The 21,555-nt window shown below is 38.9% G+C and overlaps 2 protein-coding genes across 7 annotated transcripts in view; one reads left to right on the forward strand and one right to left on the reverse strand.

Annotated features, from left to right (window-relative positions):
- The window catches only part of LOC145212923 (uncharacterized), a 3,669-nt gene extending 280 nt beyond the window's left edge, over positions 1–3,389 (forward strand). The window contains exons 2-3 of the mRNA XM_080081168.1: positions 7–1,268; positions 3,235–3,389. Of these exons, the coding sequence (XP_079937294.1) occupies positions 7–1,268; positions 3,235–3,389 (1,417 nt within the window). The remainder of the gene's footprint in view (positions 1–6; positions 1,269–3,234) is intronic.
- Positions 2,607–21,555, reverse strand: part of LOC145212107 (voltage-dependent L-type calcium channel subunit alpha-1D-like) — a 64,128-nt gene continuing 45,179 nt past the window's right edge. For 4 of the 6 annotated variants that reach the window (XM_080080138.1, XM_080080136.1, XM_080080141.1 and 1 more), the window contains 23 exons: positions 21,323–21,460; positions 19,964–20,122; positions 18,515–18,633; positions 18,198–18,327; positions 16,312–16,455; positions 15,432–15,633; positions 15,112–15,270; positions 14,580–14,690; positions 13,295–13,387; positions 11,777–11,905; positions 11,200–11,357; positions 10,500–10,677; positions 9,869–9,996; positions 9,109–9,308; positions 8,661–8,762; positions 8,322–8,473; positions 7,621–7,743; positions 7,143–7,279; positions 6,388–6,789; positions 5,339–5,980; positions 4,821–4,920; positions 4,179–4,315; positions 2,607–3,704 (listed from right to left, as the gene is read on the reverse strand). In XM_080080138.1, the coding sequence (XP_079936264.1) occupies positions 3,500–3,704; positions 4,179–4,315; positions 4,821–4,920; positions 5,339–5,980; positions 6,388–6,789; positions 7,143–7,279; positions 7,621–7,743; positions 8,322–8,473; positions 8,661–8,762; positions 9,109–9,308; positions 9,869–9,996; positions 10,500–10,677; positions 11,200–11,357; positions 11,777–11,905; positions 13,295–13,387; positions 14,580–14,690; positions 15,112–15,270; positions 15,432–15,633; positions 16,312–16,455; positions 18,198–18,327; positions 18,515–18,633; positions 19,964–20,122; positions 21,323–21,460 (4,048 nt within the window). In that variant the 3' untranslated portion in view covers positions 2,607–3,499. Of the gene's footprint in view, positions 3,705–4,178; positions 4,316–4,820; positions 4,921–5,338; positions 5,981–6,387; positions 6,790–7,142; positions 7,280–7,620; positions 7,744–8,321; positions 8,474–8,660; positions 8,763–9,108; positions 9,309–9,868; positions 9,997–10,499; positions 10,678–11,199; positions 11,358–11,776; positions 11,906–13,294; positions 13,388–13,923; positions 14,011–14,579; positions 14,691–15,111; positions 15,271–15,431; positions 15,634–16,311; positions 16,456–18,197; positions 18,328–18,514; positions 18,634–19,963; positions 20,123–21,322; positions 21,461–21,555 lie in introns of all 6 variants that reach the window. The other 2 variants (XM_080080137.1, XM_080080140.1) reach the window with 2 other exon arrangements.

The raw sequence follows: 21,555 nt of genomic DNA on the forward strand, positions 1-21,555 counted from the left end.
CCTTAGGCCAATCGTGTCTTTTGTTGGAAGCCCGACTTACAACCTTGCGAAATACCTGGCTCGACTATTGGCGCCCTTGGTGGGTAACACGGAATACACGGTAAAGAATTCTGAGGAGTTTGTTAAAGCAGTCACAACGCAACGGCCACTGGATGAAGACGAAACGTTGGTTTCGTTTGACGTAGTCTCGTTGTTTACCAACATACCAATTGACCTGGCACTGGGAATCGCTAAGTCAAGACTGCTGGAGGACTACAGCCTTAAGGATAGAACCAAGTGGTCATGCGAGGACATTCATCTTGGACTAGAGATTTGTTTGCAGCAGACTTACTGCACATTTAGAGGCCAGTTTTACAAACAAGTGTATGGCACGGCCATGGGCTCTCCAGTGTCGGTGGTGGTTGCCAATATGGTCATGGAGTCGGTGGAACAACGCGCTCTCCAAACGTTTACCACACCACCACGATTCTGGCAAAGATATGTGGATGACACGTTCTGCATCATCAATATTAGCCAGGTTACAGCGTTTCTAGATCACTTAAACAACGTGCAACAAGGGATCGCATTTACCATGGAATTGCAAACTAACAACCGGCTTCCCTTTCTGGATATGGAGGTATTACAGGCAACAGACGGGAGACTTTCCACGCAAGTGTACCACAAACCAACGAGCACCAGGCGCTACTTGCATTTCACGTCTCACCATCCTCTACACCACAAGAGAGCTGTGGTGAAATCGCTAACAGATCAGGCCCGAAGGTTGACCACAGAACCCGGAATGCTCCAAACCGAATTACGAAGGGTACACCAGGCCCTGCGGTTAAATGGCTACCCGAACTGGATCCTCCGTGACCGAAAAACCACGGGTGCTCGGAAAAAGGTTCAGTCCAAAGAGCGTACATTTGTTACCTTGCCATACATTCCTAGGTTAACAGACGTAATACGTCGCATGTTAATCGACTTTGGGGTCTCAGTAGGGATTAAACCAGTCAACACCCTACGTCAGATGCTGTCGCACCCCAAAGATCCCATTGATACAAACGCAGCAAGGGGTGTGGTGTACGCGATCCCATGTCAACAGTGCAAGGAGATTTACATTGGCGAAACGGGAAGATCTCTGAATACGCGCCGTAAAGTACACGAGAGGGATGTAGCCAAGAAAGATGCTAAAAAATCGGCATTAGCACAACATGCTACTACCCTCGGTCACACCATAAACTTTTCTGCTGCCCAGGTGTTAGCTAGAGAAACCGATTTTCACAAGCGAGGTTTCCTGGAGTCGTGGAACATACATTCTCACACCAACACGATGAACGTTAAAACGGACGTTCTAATGCCGATAACTTATCGGTCGCTTTTGCACCATTGAGCCAGGTGTTATCACACGACCATTGGTGCGCACTGCGTTATTTCTATCGCCTTTTTTGTGTGTGTTTCGCCGCCCTTTTCGCTTTATAATAACTTGTGTTTGCAATGTATGTCATTACCCTGATGAAGGTGTTTCGTATGGGACATCGAAACGTTGGCATATTACAACAATAAAAAAAAAAAAACTGCCGGAAGAGCTAAAAATTCTGTTAAAACACGTACATGTTTGTGTTAAAATGGTTGTGGTAATTAACATCTAGGCATGGCTACAAAACAGCCATAAACAAAAGCCCTTATGTGCCCCGAAACATTGGACCCAGACCCAACACATAATGGTGGACCATTTGGTAATAGCCAATACATAAGTATTTATAAATTTATCTATTCATTCACAACAAACCAATGGCTTTGTTTTTTTCTGTTTCTTTACGCCTCCGTAAAAGTCAGAAGCCTTTTAGAAGCCGAACGCGACACACAAAAAAAACACAGTCCGACTTGCAGTAGAAAAGGTAACTCGTTTGCGCAAGTGACTGTAAACCACGGCTTGATATAATTCATGTTAACTTTACTTTGTTCGGGAGTATTAAAAATTTAGGTCAGGTTCGCGTCAAGCAAAGTCTTTTTAAGTAAAATTTACGGTTAAACTTAAACAAAACCAATCCTTGTGTACGTACCGTATTCATTTTGCTCCATTTCCATCCCAGGCGCGTCACGGTTTTGTGACATCTTGTCTTTAGCTGTCAGCAGCTTATCACTTAAACGAATTATAACTCTCAAAACTTAGCCTTGTATTTTGAGCTTTAAATAGGCCTGCAATCGTTAATGCGCGTTCAGCTTTATATAGCGTCCGTGTTTTGACGAGTTCTTCTAGTTCCGCGTAAAAACGCATAGTCAGCATTTTTTTGCACTGGTGGGATTTCCCCTTGAGTATGCTATGAAAGCTAAACGTTCGGGTGTGGAATGACGTTAATTTCCTTTTTAAATGACTACGACTCTTCAGTGCCGCCTGGCGTACCTACTTATTGATATTTTAACATAATTATATCCTTTTAGAATCCGAAAACCCACATAGAGTTAAACAAAATGTTAATGTTTTACCGAGTATACACGTCATCAAAAAACGTGTAGCATTATCATCAGCACCTTATTCAAATAGAATGTATTTCTAACCATTTGATTTCGCTTGATCAGCCACAAGCTTTCATACGACATTATCCTGTGTAAACAATCACGAAACATTCGTAAAAGTTTCATGTTTTTTTGTCGAAAATTCAAGTGGCAAAACAACAATCCGGTCAAAATACATCTTCGACGATGGAAGCGATTTGAAAATGGGTCAAAGTGCGCGAGAGCTCCCCCAGTGGCGACATAGGGGGGCCCACTGGCGGAAATAAAAATGATCGCGAAAAGGCAATGCGGAACTTGGATGACGAGAGAGCGCGCACGAATGACGTAACAACACGTGATTGGCGAAACGAGAAGTTGATTGGCTCGACATGATCACGTGAGAATAAAAAAGAAACACAATTCAGCTATTTTTTGACAAGTTTGTGGAAATTTCTCACGGTAAGATGGGTATTTTTTGATAGGCAGGCAAGAAGAGAAATGTAGTAAAGTTAAGAACAAACTTGAAATTTATTCGCCAAATGCCTGATTTACATTTGATTTTTCACTCAAGGTTTGCCATTAATGAAAGTTACTGGCAAGAGAAGGACAACATTTTTATTGTTTTTATGAAATGAATGTAAGTGTTAGCTGATGCCTTGCTGATATATTTAAAGGAACCAAGACGTCGAGCCAAATACATTCCCAATTATACGAATCTTGCCATGCTTTTTGTATCATATTATATTGTGATTTTACTAGTTGCAAAAGACTCCAAGTTCAAATGCGAACAAAAAGCGCTTTTCAAACACTGTCGTGGTGCGCGTAACATGTGCAGCGGTGGCGCCCCCTGTGGTGGAAGAACACAGGCAAAGGATAAGAAAGAAAGAAAAGAATCCATTCCACAGCAGCAGTAACACTTGGCGGCTCGCAGTGCCATCCCCGGTCAGTCGAAACCGGTTTAAACCAGTTTGCGCGGGCTTTTACAATATGTCGACCAGCTCACGGCGCCCGTTGGCAGACCCGGCTAACTTTTGAAGTTGGCAACGACAAAAATTTCGTTCTCCAAGCCCGGTTCAATGACGCGAGCACTTTTTGATCTCGTCTCGTTCACTGGGCTTTCCTCTCCACTGCTCGGTTCCGCTTCATCGCCGACGTTGTGAATCGACGTGTCACGTGATGTTTGTGGAGGGTCAGAAAGAGATTCGTCACTCCCGAAGCGTCTGCTCACCCTTAAACACAGAAAAATTGAAAGGTTGTAACCATCTCTGAGGTTGGATTTTCAATGGTCTCTTGGGTTCTATAGACGGCATGCTAATATTATTTCCAGCAAAAACATTTATTTCTCGCAAAAACATCAAACATCATATCAAGAAATTGTATGTTCATAAGATAGATTAGGGGTGGGGAACCTTTTTGTTTATAAAGGCCACCTATTTTCAGCGCCTGGTGCAATTCCTAATATCAACATCCTAAGGTTCCCCACCCCTGAGATAGATGCTAGTTGCTGATCTCTCGTTAAAATTGCCATTTTTCATACTTTGCTTTGTAATGGTTACAGCTCTGCTATGATTATTCTAAACCAGACCATCAAATAGCACAAAACACGCTGTTTGTGTTGTTGCGTTGCAATGAAACAATGCTTCTGTGTATTTTATGCAAGGCGTTAGACCTAAGCAAGTTTGTACATTTCATTTCCAGCCTACCTCTCTTGCATCATATTTTCAGCAGCGCTATTTAGTTCGGGCAGCGACATATTGCAAGCTTCAGCAATCTCCTTGGCAACGCCATCGACAAACCTTTCATCTTTGGCAAGGGTATCGAGCCCCTCAGCAGCAAAGACCTTCAGTAAAAATCAAATATTAAATCTCGTGGTTGTTAGATGAACCGAAAGTTTAAAACGTTGCGTTGCGAAAATCTACATGTAGACATGGTATTGTACAGCGAAGCATATGGATTAGTCTATTTTTCATATGTTGAGAAATTGTTCTGACAACAAATTTTATCTAAGTCACACAGTGGCATACTGGACTGGCATGACTGAAGGTGTGACCAACATATAACGATCAGACGGGCCCAAATTGATGTAAATTGCTGTAAATAGCAACCTGGTTTCGTGTGTAAACCTTTCGGCACTTCAGCCAACGTCAGTAATTACAAGTGCCAAAATAGCGGAACTGGTTCAAAAAACGGACGAAATTGGTGGACAGTTTTCACCGTAATTGTTTAACCAATATTCTCAGTTTCAAACCCAAACCTAATAAGGTTTTCAGAATCGGAAATATCACACCATGCCTAATCTTCTTCCAAACATAACTGAAATAGAAGAGAAATCAAACGGTCCTCACCTGTTCAATGAGGTCAACGCAGCTCCCAGGTCTGCATCGATGGTGGTCAATTCCATTGCCATAGCAGCCGTCGTTTAGCGCATACGAATCACTGTTGGCCCTGAACAAACACACAGTACTTATGACAAAGTTCTCCAATATTTTGTGTTTTAGATTCTTATATATATTTTTTAATATTTTGTGTTTAGTTTCATAACAAGCCCTATGCCTATCCTGTAGTTAATCCGAACATAGGTGTCCATTACAACTTTCGATTTAGTTAATATCATTGGTTTTGCTTAAACTTTGTGTCTTTAGCATTGAATTAAACCTCAATGGAAACGGAAAAAGAAATCAAGAGGGTATGTAAATGAAGTAGGTTGTAGGTGATGAGCGCATCTTAAAGAAGATACCAACAACCACCACCCTCACAGCCAATCAGCAAACAAAATAGATACAAAAGTATGGCAATATGTTCAGGTATACCAGACATTCCGAAACTCTTACACAGCGTTTTAAAACTGCAGCGAATTCCTTACCGCTGATGATACCCGATGTTGTCATCATCCTCATCTGAAGAATGATAAGCCGACCTTGAAATGCTCGGGATGGAAAGATAGGTACGTCTTGGGGTCATCGGTGGTGTTTGGGGCCATTTGGGTACCTGAAGGGGACCGTGTCCTCTTTGCAACGGCGGAATTGGCAACAAACGTCGCCCTTCACGTTTCTCAGGATCCCTTGCCACTGGAATATTACAATGCCTAACTGGCAATCTTGGCAAATTCCTCTTATTGGCTTCACCCTTCTTAGGGTCAGCGTTTGTAGTCCTATACACCACTGGTTGTGGTACCGGTTGTCGGTTGTGTCGCTCTTGCCGCCGGTGAGCGTCGCTCCTGTCGACGGCCGACGTAGGAGCCTTGATAAACGAGGTGGTTTCAATCTCGTCTTGCCAATCACACGAGTCCTGGTGCTTCCAGTTGCAGCGTCGCGCATTTTCGAAGTAATCGTGATGATTTTCCACGGTAACTTCGTCGCAACATTCCCGCGTCGAATCGTAGCATTCGCCCGGGGTTTCTCGCTCGTACCGATCATCTGAATTGTACTGCTCCGATGCGAGAAGTGGGCAGTCCTGGTCGTCGCAAGGGTAAACGTCATGCCACGAATCGCTTTCGGTCAGTTGCCTAGATGAGCAAAATAACGATTTATTTAGTTCCTTCGAATATTAACATTTTCGAAGACCAAATTAAGTGGTGTCGATCAGGTTGAAAAAAATAAGTTAAAACACAAACAACAACTTTTTCAGCAATATTGCTACTATCTCAACAGATATTTTTGCAAACTTGGACAACTCAAAATGTAGTGAAAGGACGAAGCACTATCCCTGTGTTACCCACAGCATAGTTAAGTACCAAAAGAAAAGAATGTTTGAAAAATGGCAAACAATTCATGAGTTCGCAACTCTATTCTGCATACAGCATTAGGTCACTTTAACCAAAGATGATCAGGTTTCTTTGGCGTTATAAAATAACCGTCCATTTGCCACTAAACAACCTGGAAACTTAAACTGTAATAGAAAAACAAAAGATACCTTTTGGGTGGAGCCTGATGCCGCCTTACATACTGTTGTTGCTGATGGTTTGGTCGTGGAAGTCCGTAATCACCTCCTACCGAATCCAATTCGCCATCACTGGGGTAGCTCGAAAAGCTATAGTTCGACGACGAGTTATTCAGATTAGCACTCTCTCCGTGTGTCAGAGCAGCGCGACTATGAAAAGCTTGTGGCTCGCTCGTGACCTCTGACCCCGGACTAGCCACGTGACTTGCGTCTGTAATGTTGCCTCGGCTTGAGAGTGACGATTGAGGAGAGTTGGGTCCTTGTATACCAGGGCCGGTCTCGCTTGTAGGCGTGAAGTCACTGGAGGCTGAACGAACTGCCGACACTATGTCATGGAGTGATTTGGGTTTTGGTGTAAGTTGGTTGATGAGTGGACTGTAAACAGAATTGAATCGCAGGTTGAGGTAACCAAAATCATAGTACACCTATTGAAAGCGTGTCTTGAGGGAAATACTCAATTTAGAACAAAGTTTTGTCAAATTGTAAAGTGATATTGGTAAAACTAATTTTGTCCTTATTTCTGCTTTTTGCAATTCTTTTTCTTCAAATAGAACCGTAAATTGCATTTTTAAACCGTTCGCCTAGATTTACCTTACGATCCAAATAATAATGGATTCTAAAAGTTTTACCATCTTTCATATACCCGGAATAGCAAATATCTGCTTTTCTAACAAATTTAACCAAACGATTAAGCATAAAACACCATAAACGCAAAACATATTTCTCACCTCTGTGAAGATAGAAACCTTCCGCTGTATCGCTTCTTATGATCTTCATTGGCGACTTTCAACGGACGTTTCGAGGCAAAAATTGGTGAAGAAGTTGCGCTGTTCCTTCGTAAGATGCCAAAAAGACTGTGTCGTCTCTATAAATGTCACAGAATATTTTAACAGAACCAAAAACCCCTAAACGTGAAATGCAATATTTTCGATATTTGCCATAAAGGTATAGATTCCAACAAAAAGGTTAAATCAACAATCAGAAACTAACTAAAGTAGTTTGAATTAACAGTCTAAACAGAAAATGGACACAGAAGAAAGCCTAAAGACGCCTACCAGTTTATCTCATAGTTTTTGCTATTACACCAACTCTAAGTTCTCATATAAATAAAAGTGGTGTGCCAACTGTTCAACATTGTATATTGCCCAGTTAAAGTTTTGACAAGTTTGAACATTAAAGCCTATTTAAACATTATTTTGAGCTTACCCTATGTTCCGGTTCCACATCTTCATCTTGTGATGCGTAGGGTTCACTATTTCCAGGAACAAGATTGCCAGATATTGCTCGTTTGATTTCTGGTCCTACGTCGTGTAGAGCACGAAGACCAGCCTGAACAGTAAACACACAAATTGTGGAGCAAATTTCTAACTTCAAACTCAACGAAAATTGAAACCTAGAAATCATTCTACATAGGATTTAAAATCAAAAGTTGCTAGTTTGTCTTACGTAATTTTGTTTGGTATATGCCACGTAATAGTTGAATACTCAAAGGTAAACTAAATGCATAAACACAAACACAAATTACATTGGAAAATAGTTTGACCAAATTCAACGCTCGATGCACATTGATGGTATATTTGCAATCAGTACCATTTACTTGATCAATGCTATAGAGGTAATGTTTTCTATCAACTTTTTTCCTTAAATCCCACACTGTAACTGGTTGCAACTACATAATTAGTACCGCATCGTCCAATACTTCATTGTTCAGTAGTTATTCTTAAAAAGTTGTAGTAAGGATCCAAGTAAATTATTTTTATCGAATGGATGTAGTGGGAAAAAGTGTATCGAGTTGGATAAGGTTTGGAGTGAAACGTTGGTCTTACCAGTGTGCTAGGAACCTGAAGTAAATGATACTGAGTGGCATACACAAGCTTTACATACAAAACCAATACTTTTAAGCTGACCTGCAAGCTGACAACGTCCTTGTGGTTCGGTGCGTGAATCGACTTTCCGCCCTTTAACTCCGCTTTCTCTCTCGCCTTGCGCTCCTTAAACTTGCGGAAGTAATCTTGGATGAGATATGTGGCGTAGAATTTTCCCACAGTGACGTCATCGTCTGTGATGTCACAAAAAAATTAGACTGCCTTATATGAAAGAATGTTTAGACGCTGGCCTATTTGTAATTCGGACAACGGACATTTCATCAATTTTGGTAGCAACTATTAAATGTGGCTTGTTGATGTCAGCAAAAAATAGAACCTTATATTGTGACGTCATATTATATAATATTAAACAATAATTACTTCCGGCAGGTGGCGCTATTTGATCCAGCAGCTTCATAGACGTCCGCTTCCATATCTTCTTTATTACGGCGCGAAGTTCTTCATTTGCTTGATCAATGTTGCCTGGACGATGTGAACAGTTTAGCCATACAAGTATTTCATAAAATTTTAACAGATGGTTTATAATTACATTAAAAAAGAGTTAAGTCGAAACGATTCTCGACCTGTTCAAACTCTTGCAAAATGTTTTTTTAGCTAAAATAGACAAGACGCAATAAATAAAATCAACCAAAACAAAAAAACAGACGGTTTAAATAATGAAAGAAGAGTGAATTGAAAACGACTTTGGACCTCTTGAAATTCTTGCAAAAGGTTAGTTTAAAAGTTCTACACAATCAATTAAAACCGCTTTTTCACCAATCCCTTTCATTTATTTATTTTTTTGTTTTCACCAACCAAGCCTACCAACCTTCAGTTTTTATGTTAAGTGAAGTTCGGATGAGAGCAAAAAGTGTAGCATTAAACATCACAGTTCCGTCACTGTTGAGCGGCATGTTCATTGTCACAAGTTTCCTACAAGCCATGCGTTGAGGACAGAGTTTGCCGAAGCCAAGTGGAGGTTGTATTCGACGAAGTAACTTCACCACGTTCACATGTTTTATCCGACCTCTGCAACAGACAAGGAGTAGCTTAGTATAAAACGCTGTATATAGCTAAGAACGGGCATAGCTCTCTAGTTAACAATAGTGACATGTATAGGTGACTGCAAACCGTATGACTTTTTGAATACGGGAAAGAATCATCACTATGGCCATTGTAAGCTTCAACACTCTATTATTGTATTGTGTTGAAGTTTATTACAGCTAAAACGCAAATTTTGATGACCTGTCATTTGTTGTCAAGGAAAGCTGAACGTCTAGGATCAATCACAAAATTTGAAGGGGTACATTAAATATTGAAAAGGTGTTTTTTTGTTTTTACGTGACGTCTTTGCTACGAAAGATTAGTCAAAACCACAATAGGTTATGAAAAACCCGACAAAGGGCTAGAGTAATTGCAAAGAGGGCAATCAAATCAAGATTAATAGTTCATCTGACAATGCCACTAATGGTTTGGTCTTTTATGCTTTCTCTGTTGTACACAAAAATACATGGTATGTCAGTCTCTACAAGAAAATTTTTAATACTTTTTTTTATTAAATTTAGTTGTGATTAGTAAGTAGTACTTACTTCGCTTCGGGGTCATATTCGGACCAGACAGTTTTAAACTCGTCAAGATGATGAGGTCCTAGAATTGACCAATCTCTTGTCAAGTAATCGAAGTTATCCATGATGACAGCTACGAACAAGTTGATGATCTAGAAAATTGGAAACACACAACACTGTTTAAAACATGGCCAAGTAAGCAAAAAGGAAACGCAATGCAATAAGCCAGGCAATAACACTATATTCACACAACTCTCTTTTTTCTATGCATTTTTCACTATGAAACGCAAAATCTTTTAAACAGCTGCACTTTACACAAACGCTTTTATAAAAGTAGGGCCAAACAATTGCTTAATTAAGTCTTAATAGAATCGATGTAAATGGAAAACACAGTTACATAAGAACACATGTGTTTTACTATTAAACAGCACTGGTGTCTATTTAAGGAAAATGCCATAAACGTATACGGTAAGGACTTCTTAACTTCAAAACTTTGCTTCTTAACCTGTCCTTGTCTACAAGCTAATACTGTAACCAGTGCTCTTTACGCCATTTATCAGTGTTTACATTTGTTCATTGCATGATCTTTTGTCAGTAGATCTACTATTACATTAGAAACGATTGGTGCAGAAGCAACGAACGTTAATAGACTTACCAGAAAGGCGCAGAGCATGTAGAAAGTGATGAAGTAGGCGTATGAGAAGTTGCTTCCACATGTCAGCTTGTCTTCCGGCAATGCCATGCCAGTAATATTCCAGTCGGAATTGTCGTCACATTCTTTTCCGGCCGTCGCAGCCAACATCACCTCTTGCCATGACTCACCAGTTGCACATCTGCAAAATTACAAAGAGATGTTTGGTTTAAATATCAGGGGCTAGTTTCAATTTGAAATACGAAAAGGCATCCTGTATATGTTGCAAATTTATCTATTCTATCTCCTATTTCATGCATTACAACGTACATAATGTACAGCAGCAACATTATTTTATTTGTGATCTACAGTTAATTCTTAATTTGTAGGGAGGGTATCATGAAAAAACGAATTTTAAACTTAATCAGAAGATAAAACATCTGTTCATTAGCATTCGTATCAAAGATCCTTATTCAAATAGAAAAATAACAATCGTCGGTACCAAGGGTGTATTTTGAAGGTTTGGATACTTCCAGTTCGAAACATTGTCAATATTCTTAGAATTTTATTTAGTTTTTTTGTTTTTGCCACTTTTCAGGTATGAGGTACCAAATGGTCAAAAATGTGAAGCGAAGAAACTAGCAACAAGTAGTCTTATCATGCAATAAATTCACAACCTTTAGAAAAGATTACTTTTGCTCTTCAATTGGAACAAGTATATTACCTGAAGAGCAGTAACACTGCTTGGAAGAAAGTCTGAAAATTGTTGTTCCGATTTATTTGTTCACCGTCTATAGGCTTTACTTTGCCGAACACTTGCATTCCGATCACAGCGTATATAAAGAAGAGAAGCACGATGAGAAGTGCTACGTATGGAAGAGCCTGGACAAAAATATGTAATTTTGAATACCCATACCACAACAAATTGTAGTTATATGATGCATTAGTTGTTCAGAACATTTTCATTCGATTTCAACATGTTCTTACAAACCTCAGAATATTATTAATGAGTTATTGATTAAACGTTTTTTTTTTTTTAAATGTAAAAATATAATTGTTTATGCCAAGTTCATAACAATATATAAATGTTCATTAACTTTTATATCATGTATTAAATTCAGTTGTTTAGGAAAACAGCACTAAACACCTTTGAAACGGGTGACAATTGAAAGCCAAATTAGACAATAATGATATTCAAAATCTCCACTCTTCACAATCAGGATAGATATTTAAATCCCATGCAAAATGTTTGATATGTTGTCTATTTTAGAACTTTTTTCATCACTGATGTTTAGACCAACCTGAAAAGATTTAATAAACGTCCAAAGCAGAGTTCGTATTCCGTCTCCTCTGCTTAACAGTTTCACCAACCGAAGAACACGGAACAATCGGAAGAAGTTGATACTGAATGACTTGCTCCCGTCTTGTGCCTATGTTTGATGTAATGTAAAGCTATAGAAACTAAACTACAACTAGAAGCACTCAGAAGTGGTAATATTGGGCAAAAACACTTGGACTCATATGCAGCAGTTAACAATGTGTTCATATTATTCTTGTTGCTAAACAATTTGGAAAAACTGTTGGCAAAGATAAATATTTTCAACAATTGGCCAAAAGGCTAAATTTCGACATTTTTTTCATGGTTTCAATTTGAATCAAACAAAGCTGCTGATTTACATTCTTCATTTTCTAACATTTCAAAGAAGCGTGTTTCATTATTGCAGTGACTTCAAGTCAGTACAGACTGTTTAATTTATCCGACACAATATGTGTCAGCAAAATAGGTAGTGCAATGTTTGCATTAACGGCAGTTTAAAGAAATACTAATGAACAGCATATGTAGGCCTAGCTACAAAGGAAATGCAACACACAGACGGTACGACCACTTATGATACAGTACATGTTGTAAACAAAAGCAATACATGCATGTTGCTACAATTTCATGCGGTTAAGCACATACACGAGGTTTTGTATAGTACACCACTGAACACGTTAATAACACATCACATGAAGCAGGTAACAAGAAGTTAGGGAGAGAGGGAAAGTTGTCTTGGTGATGAAATAATGATTCAAAAAGCGACGATGTAAAGCGATGTGTTATGTACGTAAAAGTAATGTATATGCAGATCAAGCCAAGCAGTTTTTTCCGTCGCAAAATTTGGCCTAGCGTATTGTCTTACACGAGCTAAGGACGTTTAATTCAAAATAATTAGTATTTCTTTCGTGTATAGTCGTTTACCTGGAGTCATGTACCTTAGCAAGGAGCTTTGATAGCAGTCTATGAAGTCATTTTCACTGAGGCCGAACTGTTTAAGTCTACCCACTGACCTACAATGCGCGTTGTATTGAACCACAGGGGACTTTCCAAGCGTTTAAGTTACCCAAGCATATTTAGATTTATCTTGATCATGATAAGATGCAAATCGACAACTGCAGCTTTTTATGAGGCTATAGCGCTCTTCCCACTACACTCGAATCTCTGTTTTTAAATCAGCGCTTCCAATTTAGTCCTGCACTATTGTTTGCTTATAAACAAACCACACCCGGAGCAAAAAAAAATTAAAAAATGTAATGAAGCAGTGGAGCTTAAAAGCCTTTAAGTGTGTTATAATAAAGTTGCCGACTTTCTCAGACTCGTTTGAGTCCGCGGAGTCGGGGTCTGAGAAGCACTGATTCAATGTATAATGCAATGTTTATGGCAGTTGCATGATATGAATGCGTACACCGTAATAAGTGAAGCTTGTATGTCTTAATAGCGAGTGTGACAAACAAATGTGACATGTGCGTGGTGACTTGGGAGGCAGTGCGCGCTGACTTACAGATGAGGAATTGTAGGCGAATACCACTACGTCCGCTATGCTGCCAATCACAATTATCGCATCGAATACGTTCCACAGGTCGGCACAGTAGTGCTGGAAAGGAAAGAGAAAGGAAAACACATCGAACATTAACACACAGAGGGACGCGACAGGCTTTCAAAGGACCGACCAGCATTCTATCATGCAGCTACTATGTGGCAAGGTTGCAGAACGGGCAAGTCAATTGTGAGATAGTCAGGTTTCGGTTTTTGCATTGCCGAGATAAAACCAAGTACGTTGTAACGTTGGGATTTAAATCAGAAATTTTAAACTTTTGCCAGCTTGTGTAATTGCAAGTTTAATTTAAATTTGAGAGATTGTCAGGTTACCGTTTTCATAGTTTGTTATGAAACAAAGCAAATTTCAAAATTAGAATTCAGACATTTTATACAAAACTTTATTTTTAACGCCGATTTTTTACTAGGGCAAAAGGGCCTACATTTTGGTCAGGCATTTTGGCAATTAAGTACAACGCATTCGGGATTTTATAAGTTTAAGCCCAAATTCAAATTGAAAACCTGAATGTACAATGTGTCATTGCCCGTTCTGCCGACATTGCCACATTAATCCCATCGCCCACTACAACTTACATTGTCAATTTTTGACAGCAAAATGTCAACGATACTTCCTACCACAACCAAGAAGTCGAAAATGTTCCATGGATCGCTAGCATAACCCTGTGTGATATGTAAATTGGCCGTCACACAAAATTACAAGGCAAGTGCTTTCATATTTCAGATTCGAAATGCAACGAAACATATAAGTCACTTTTTTTGTTGAAAGTCCCATTTTATTTTTTGGTAAATTACTAAACTTATTTTTTTATTACTAAAGAACCTTCCTTTTCTTCGTTTACCGCTGTACAGATTTCGAAGTTCAAAAAAATTCAATGTTTTTTTAACATACAATTGCAAATCTTAAATAAATTTTCTTGTTTTTGTTTACCCCTACGCTTTTCAAATTTACCCAAGGTTGAAGGTTGAAAACCTGTGCTTAACGGTAAAAAAACAGATCGAAAAATTGTAATACAGATTATGTAAACTAAACAACTACGTAATCCCGTTTAGATCTAAAAAACTATGCTTGTTTCGTAATTAAAATTTCCACAAAATACGCTTCATCAAAGCTTGCATTTAAATTAAATATTGTAAGCAATAATTTCGAACTTATAACCTTCCCAATATTTACTTCTCACTAGTTAGCAAGATTTTAGGGTTTGGCCGTATAACACGTAAACAACACTTACCCTCGGTTTGAAGGCAATTAGTTTAAAAATCATTTCAAGGGTGAAGAGTGCTGTGAAGACGAAGTTCATATAGTTCAGAATCACTGTCAGCTGCTTCGGTTGTTCGTAGTGCTGTTTGTAAAAACAATAAATTTGTAAACTTTTTTCAAATAGAAGCTTATTGCTACTGTTTTCGATACAAACTTCTCTTCAAATGCATTTTTAGATTTAAAAAGCAGCGGAAATATATATCTGCTAGCTAGGCGTTCGTTGAAACGTGAAAATGATTTAAATGTTTTTAAAAAACACGACAATGCAGTTTTTTTAACAACATATTTTGATAAGACAAGAGTTTATTTCAAAGCGTCCTCTTTCATTTGTTTGCAACACAAGTAAATTGTGACCTGACAGGGTGTTAGTTCAAAGTGGTAGATTTGTATTTAATTGCCAAAAGTCAAACAATTCGGAAAACATAACGTCTACATTTGCTTTTGAATTTGTCTATTATTGATTTTACAGAATACAGTATATCTCAAACATTTTTTTGTCTTACCTGTATGGCTAGACACACGGTGTTGAGTAGAATAAGGGACAGCATAAAATATTCGAAGTATGTTGAGTTGACAACGAACCAGGCTTTATATTGCCAAGGATTCTTCGGGATGTAACGTCTGATCGGTTTCGCCTTCAAGGCGTATTCGACGCATTGTCTCTGTTTGATAAAATTTAAACAGTTAAAAACGTCTAATTGGGACGTTATTTTTGTCATTAAAGATGATTTCGTTTTATGCTATTCCATAATACATTAAAAACCATCTCATTCAACTAAATCAAACAACCATTGTATTGGGGAACGTCCCAACGGGAAAGCACCTGGTTCTTATCGAGTTCGCAGTTTTTGTATTCCTGCTCGCCCTGCTCCTGAAAGGTGACGATCACGAAACCCACGAAGATGTTCATCATGAAAAATGCGATCACGATGATGTAGATGAAGTAGAACAGCGCCACTGCTGGCCGTGCATCGTACTTTGGTCCGTAGCCCTCATGCCAGGAGTCAATTGATTTGTATAGAAGCCTATGTAACACAGTTAATCAATGGTCGAACTTGTAATCCTACTACGAAGCTGACATGTTCCGCATACAAGGCATATGATTCGACTTTCGGCGGGTTTACCACTGAGCCTGTGTAGCTCAGTTGGTAGAGCGCAAGTCCCGGAAAGACTCCTGTCTTGACCTATTATGGGAATGCATGGGGGACCGGCGTGGTCTGGCATGGCGCCTTAATGGGCCTGGCTATGATATGAGAGCTATGATTTAACGTAGTTTACTCAACCAAAGAAGTCTCTTTATTAGGATTGCAGTGCAGCATTATGCAGGATTCAATAAAGGCTAGCATGCAATGGGATTCGAACCAACGAAAAAAACATATGTTGTTAATGATAATTTTTTTGTACCACCAACAGTTGAATAAAATCCATCAGCGACCCTTAAAATACTTTGACAACGAGGATCTATAAATTGCTTCTTTCGTGAGGTTCGAACCCACGACTTCGACATTCAGAAGACTATTTGTTCAACGCATGAGCTAATATACCATAAACGGTGTTTTGATACATAGGTCGCGCCGATATAAACAAGTTATTTTCTTTAGAAAGGCTGTTGCGCAACTTCAGTGTGCACAACTCAATTGGTTTTGAATTAAAAAATGCAACAGAATATGCATGCAATTGCAATTCTTTTCAAAGATTCTTACCCTGGCCATCCTTCGAAAGTTGCTACAACGAAGAGAGTCAACATGGCGTCGAGCACACTGTCGTAGTTAAAGTCGTTGTTCTGCCAAATACGTTCCTTCACAACCGGGGCTGACCCGTCTTTCGGCCAAACATAAAATTCGCCCCTGCGTGAAAAAAGCTCCAATAAAAATTTTCAAGACAAAACAGTCGCTAAGTGGTCAGTCTAAATGCCTTGTACTTTAACATCACTGATAGTTAAAGTTTTACATGCAGTAGTCTGGCTATACTGGTCTGTACGACCAATGTCTTGTCACTAGCTACATTGATAAGACCTTATGGTCGATACAGTGTGCATGGTCTGTAGCCTACTTATCATTGTATTGGTGCATTGCCTTTATACGCATGTATTGAGTAGAGAAACTAGAAGGGTGGCTTAGCACATATTGCCCTTGCACATACACTATGATCTATTTTAAAACATAAATATAATTCCTTCACTTATTTTATATTGGGTCCCATATTTGCCACCGTCTTTTAAAACGTTAGTTGTTTCTGCAGGCAGAAACTCATGGGTCCCCACACATGCAAAGTTGTAAACACTGCATTTCAAGAGATAACCATAAGAAACTTTGGTGTTGTAAAGTAAAACACTGTGATTGGTACTAGGATTAAATAGTCATGCTATGCAAAGTTCAAACTATACAAATCGACTCAATTCAAGCATTGTTTAAAGTTTGTCTAGTTTAAAACAAAGAAGTAAAACACAACAATCGATACCTATAAATGGCATAACATTTCCAACAATTGCCCACTGTTTAAAAACTCACCCATTTTAGGGGGCTAGCAGGGTGACTATTGGGGCTACAGGGTTTAACACAACAATCGTCATTTGTAAATGGCAAATTGTACAAGCTATCCAAATTTCAGCCAATTCCGACCCTGTTTAAAAAATTTATCCTTTTTAGGGGGCTAGTGGGGTAACTGATGGGGCTACAGGGTTTAACACAACAATCATCATTTGTAAATGGCAAATTGTACAAGCTATCCAAATTTCAGCCAAATCCAACCCTGTTTAAAAATTCACCCATTTTAGGGGGCTAGTGGGGTAAATGCTGGGGCTACAGGTTTTAACACAACAATCATCAATTGTAAATGGCAAATTATACAAGCTATCCAAATTTCAGCCAATTCCGACCCTGTTTAAATATTCACCCATTTTAGGGGGCTAGTGGGGTAACTGATGGGGTTCTTCACCCTAATGTTGAAAATATGAAACTGCAATGACCCAAACAACAATCCTGTAAAATTTTGTCCAAATCGGCCAATGTTTCAATTTCGACCACTAGGGGGCGTTTTAACCAACAACCGTAATAACTTATGACGTCACAAGATGACCCAAACAACAATCCTGTAAAATTTTGTCCAAATTGGCCAATGTTTCAATTTTGACCACTAGGGGGCGTTTTAACAAACAACCTAATGACTTATGACGTCACAAGGCTGTGAACAACCCCCTTGACTGCTATCCGCAAACACGTTCACCAAGCAATCCTTAAACATGAGTACCATATGTAGTTGTCTTTATAACATCACACAAAACTAACGTTTGTGGTGCGCACAAACCACATTTTACATTTTGGGGTCTAGCGGGGTAAATACTGGGGTTATCATGACAAACGAAGCAGATGGCACATCTACACAACTATATCTACCATCTGTGAAAGTTTCATCCAAATCCATCAAACATTTCAGGGCAAAATGGGGTGGACAAACTTCAGGGAAGAAAAAAAAAAAGAAGAAAAAAAAAGAAAAAAAAAAAAAAGAAATCGAGTAAAATCAAGATGTGTCCCCTTCAAGGAAGGGGACCCATAATAAATTGTTAATTTTGTTGGTATCATTTACTTACTGGCATTCTTCCGGCGTTGCTTTCGACTCATCGGTGCAATAATACAGACGACCCTTGAACAGCTGCACTCCAATGCAAGCAAACATGAATTGGAGTAGGGTTGTAATGATGATAATGTTGCCCATCGTACCTGCACAAAAGTACACAAGTTTCGGGCTTGTACTGGTGGTTTGAGTCGGGTTTAGGCCCTAGTTGAAGCCTACTTTCAACTCTGGCTGCAAAAATTTATTCACTGCACACAAGCACTCTGGCAGACTTGAAACAAATTTCATAGCTAAGTCACAGAATGGTCACATCGTAGACGATCACACACTTACTTATAGCGACGATCACACACTGCACGACGTGTTTCAATCCTTTAGCTCGGTTGATGGCTCGAAGTGGTCGCAAAACACGAAGGACACGAAGAATTTTCACCACAGAGAAACCCTCCGAGCTGTTAATGCAAAAGTAAAGGTTAAAAAAACTGCTCGTTCTAAGTTTAAGTGTCTGGTCATACACACAAGTTCCACGCTTTTATTAAAGAATACTTAAAGTGCACGCTGTGGACACACATTACTTTGTTTGCAGTGTAGAATTTCTTGTTTGAACATTAAACCAAACGTATATTTAGGACAGCGGTTCTCAAACTGGGGTCCGCGGTCCTTTTGGGGTCCGTGAGGCAATTTGGAGGGGACCACGAAGAGGTTGAAGCAATTCTACAATCTTATTTGACGTCAGTTTGTGCCACTACATAAGTTCAAATCAAAGTAGATTTGAGAATTGACTGTCTCAATTGCTAAACAATAGCCTTTATTGCATGACAACTAACAAAAATGCAGTTGTTATAGCGCACAATGGTAATGATTTTGTCTTGTCTGTTATGTCACATGCTGTCTTTGGGTCATTTTTACACGAAATTTTGCACAACCGGCTAAAATCCTGCAATCAACTTTCGTTTTTCTGAAATGTACATTCAGGCTTTTCTGAAATATACATTCAGGAAGGACCGCGAGCCCTTGAAATAGTGGCAAAGGGACCGTTTTAAAAAAAATAATGAAAAGGTTTGAGAACCACTGATTAAGGATGTAAATATCGGAAAATGAAAAGTTTCTTATTTTAACGTTAAAACTACATTCAATGCTGGTTTATATCACTACTGTAAAGTCTAGGCTCGGCAAATGCTCAATAAATGTTGTTACTTAAACAGAATGTTTAGTACCTTAAATAATATCTTAGCTACAATTGCTAAAAACGACTGGCGGACGACCAGCGTCAAAGAGATATTCTGTTTTCGAAACAGAAATATTCATTTAAAGCAGTGGTTCTCAACTGGTGGTCCATGAACTACTAGTTATCCATGAAGACTTTTAGTGGTCGACAGGATGTTCACTAAATTTGTTTACACACTAGATGTATATTGAAAGAGTATCAAAATGTTAGCCGTTAATAATTTTATCTCACTTCTTAAAAATTGGTTTGAAAGAATTGTCTTTCAAGCCCAAATGGTTGTTTCGTATCTATACTTTAATCTTGCCCCTTATCCTTACTTAAATCTTGCAAAAAGAAATGGTCCACGGTATTATTTTTTTCCGGGCCTGTGGTCCATAGCCCGAAACGAGTTGAGAACCACTAATTTAAAGGCTTACTAAGTTTCTGCCTTATTCAAATAGAATCTTTTACCTCTAATTTATCGTAGTTTTGAAAACTTGTTTGGTATTTTATGTCTTGAAACTTCATCATATAGTTTGATAGAATAAGGCGCATATATTGCAAAAATAACTTACTGTCCGATCATTGAAATAAGAGAAACCGCAACTACGAGAAGATCGAGTAGATTGAATGAACTCCGACAAAACGATCCTTTATGCAAGATCACACCGTTCGCCACCATCTTAAGGAGGATTTCAACCGCAAAAATTCCAGTGAATACGTAATCGAAATATCTGAAACACAAAGTTAAGGTTGATATAAGTTGCACATAAGGCTAAAGTAATTTCAGATCGTCTTTCAGTCCAGTGTACCTAACTTTTTTTGACGCGAACCAATTACTCTTTGACGCGACCCAAAATAAAAGTTGTTTTGCGTAGTTTCTCGCGACCCATGAATGTCCATGTTACCATCTTAATTGTATTTTTGTCTGGTTTTGTTAAAATTACTGCGTCATTTTGAAAATGTTTGGTCACAAAAGTCAAACAAACATGATTCGCGTTTTTAGACCAAATTTCCATTTAAACCGAATTTTACAGCGGGGCGGTACATTATCAGCTAGACCAGGGGTCACCAAACTTTTTTCATTGCGGGCCGGATAAGTTTAATAATAATTCGCGCGGGTCGGATAGTTTACATGGCCTAGCGCCGTCTTTTCGAACTTATCCCGAAAGGCGATTTTGATAGGGGCGCCAGGATATGGTCTTTCTATAATCCCATTAAAAATCTGGTCATGCGACTATTAAATTGTATAGTTAGTCTCATCTTACAAGCAATGCTTGTATATTACGTCACAAGTGACCGAAGAAAGCAATCGTTTGCGCACAATTAACACTTGTAGTTTGTTTGTGACGTAACAAACTGGCTTTGGGTCAATCTTGGGCGTTGTAATCCCATAAAACAAGGTAATATCAATTCTACATATTGCGACAGGAAAACTTTCGTAACAAGTAGATTAATTTTTAAATGTTACAAAGTTATCAATTCGATTTGTCAAACCAAAAAATGTGGTCGCGGGCCGGATGAAATGACCTCGCGGGCCGGATCCGGGCTGTAGTTTGGTGACCCCTGAGCTAGACAACGGTAGCAGTGACATGAAATGACCTAGCGGGCCGGATCCGGGCCGTAGTTTGGTGACCCCTGAGCTAGACAACGGGTAGCAGTGACATGACAAACAATGTATGACGTCACAAACAAATTCGACCATTAATACTTCACGTCTAGTTTGCAACTGATTTTGTTACTTTATTTTTGAGAAAACTTTTTGTGCTGAAACCCATGTACGATAACTTTGCAGACAATTTTTAGCATACTTTGTCACGTACGTATTCCAATGTCACGTACATATAAGCCAGTCAACAATTTTAATGACTCAATTGAAAAAGGTGTACATTTCAGCTTAAATAGCCAAGTTGTATCATGAGTCGAACACTCACTTAAGTACTTCGTTGAGTGCTGACTGTGAGTTGATTGGATTCTCACAAGCCAGAGCAACACTGCTTAACATAATGCAGATGAAAATTCCGTGGTTAAAAATATTGTTGCTTGATATATCGTAGCACCACACACGAAATCTGCAAAGAAAAATTTGCAATATACCACCCAGGAATTAGTTGGCTTGCTGCAAAGAGGCCAAAAATTTGTTAAGAATACAAAAAGGTATTAAAAT

The sequence above is a fragment of the Phallusia mammillata genome, chromosome 2, assembly GCF_965637545.1.
Source record: "Phallusia mammillata chromosome 2, kaPhaMamm4.hap1.1, whole genome shotgun sequence".
Classification (NCBI taxonomy): Eukaryota; Metazoa; Chordata; class Ascidiacea; order Phlebobranchia; family Ascidiidae; genus Phallusia; species Phallusia mammillata.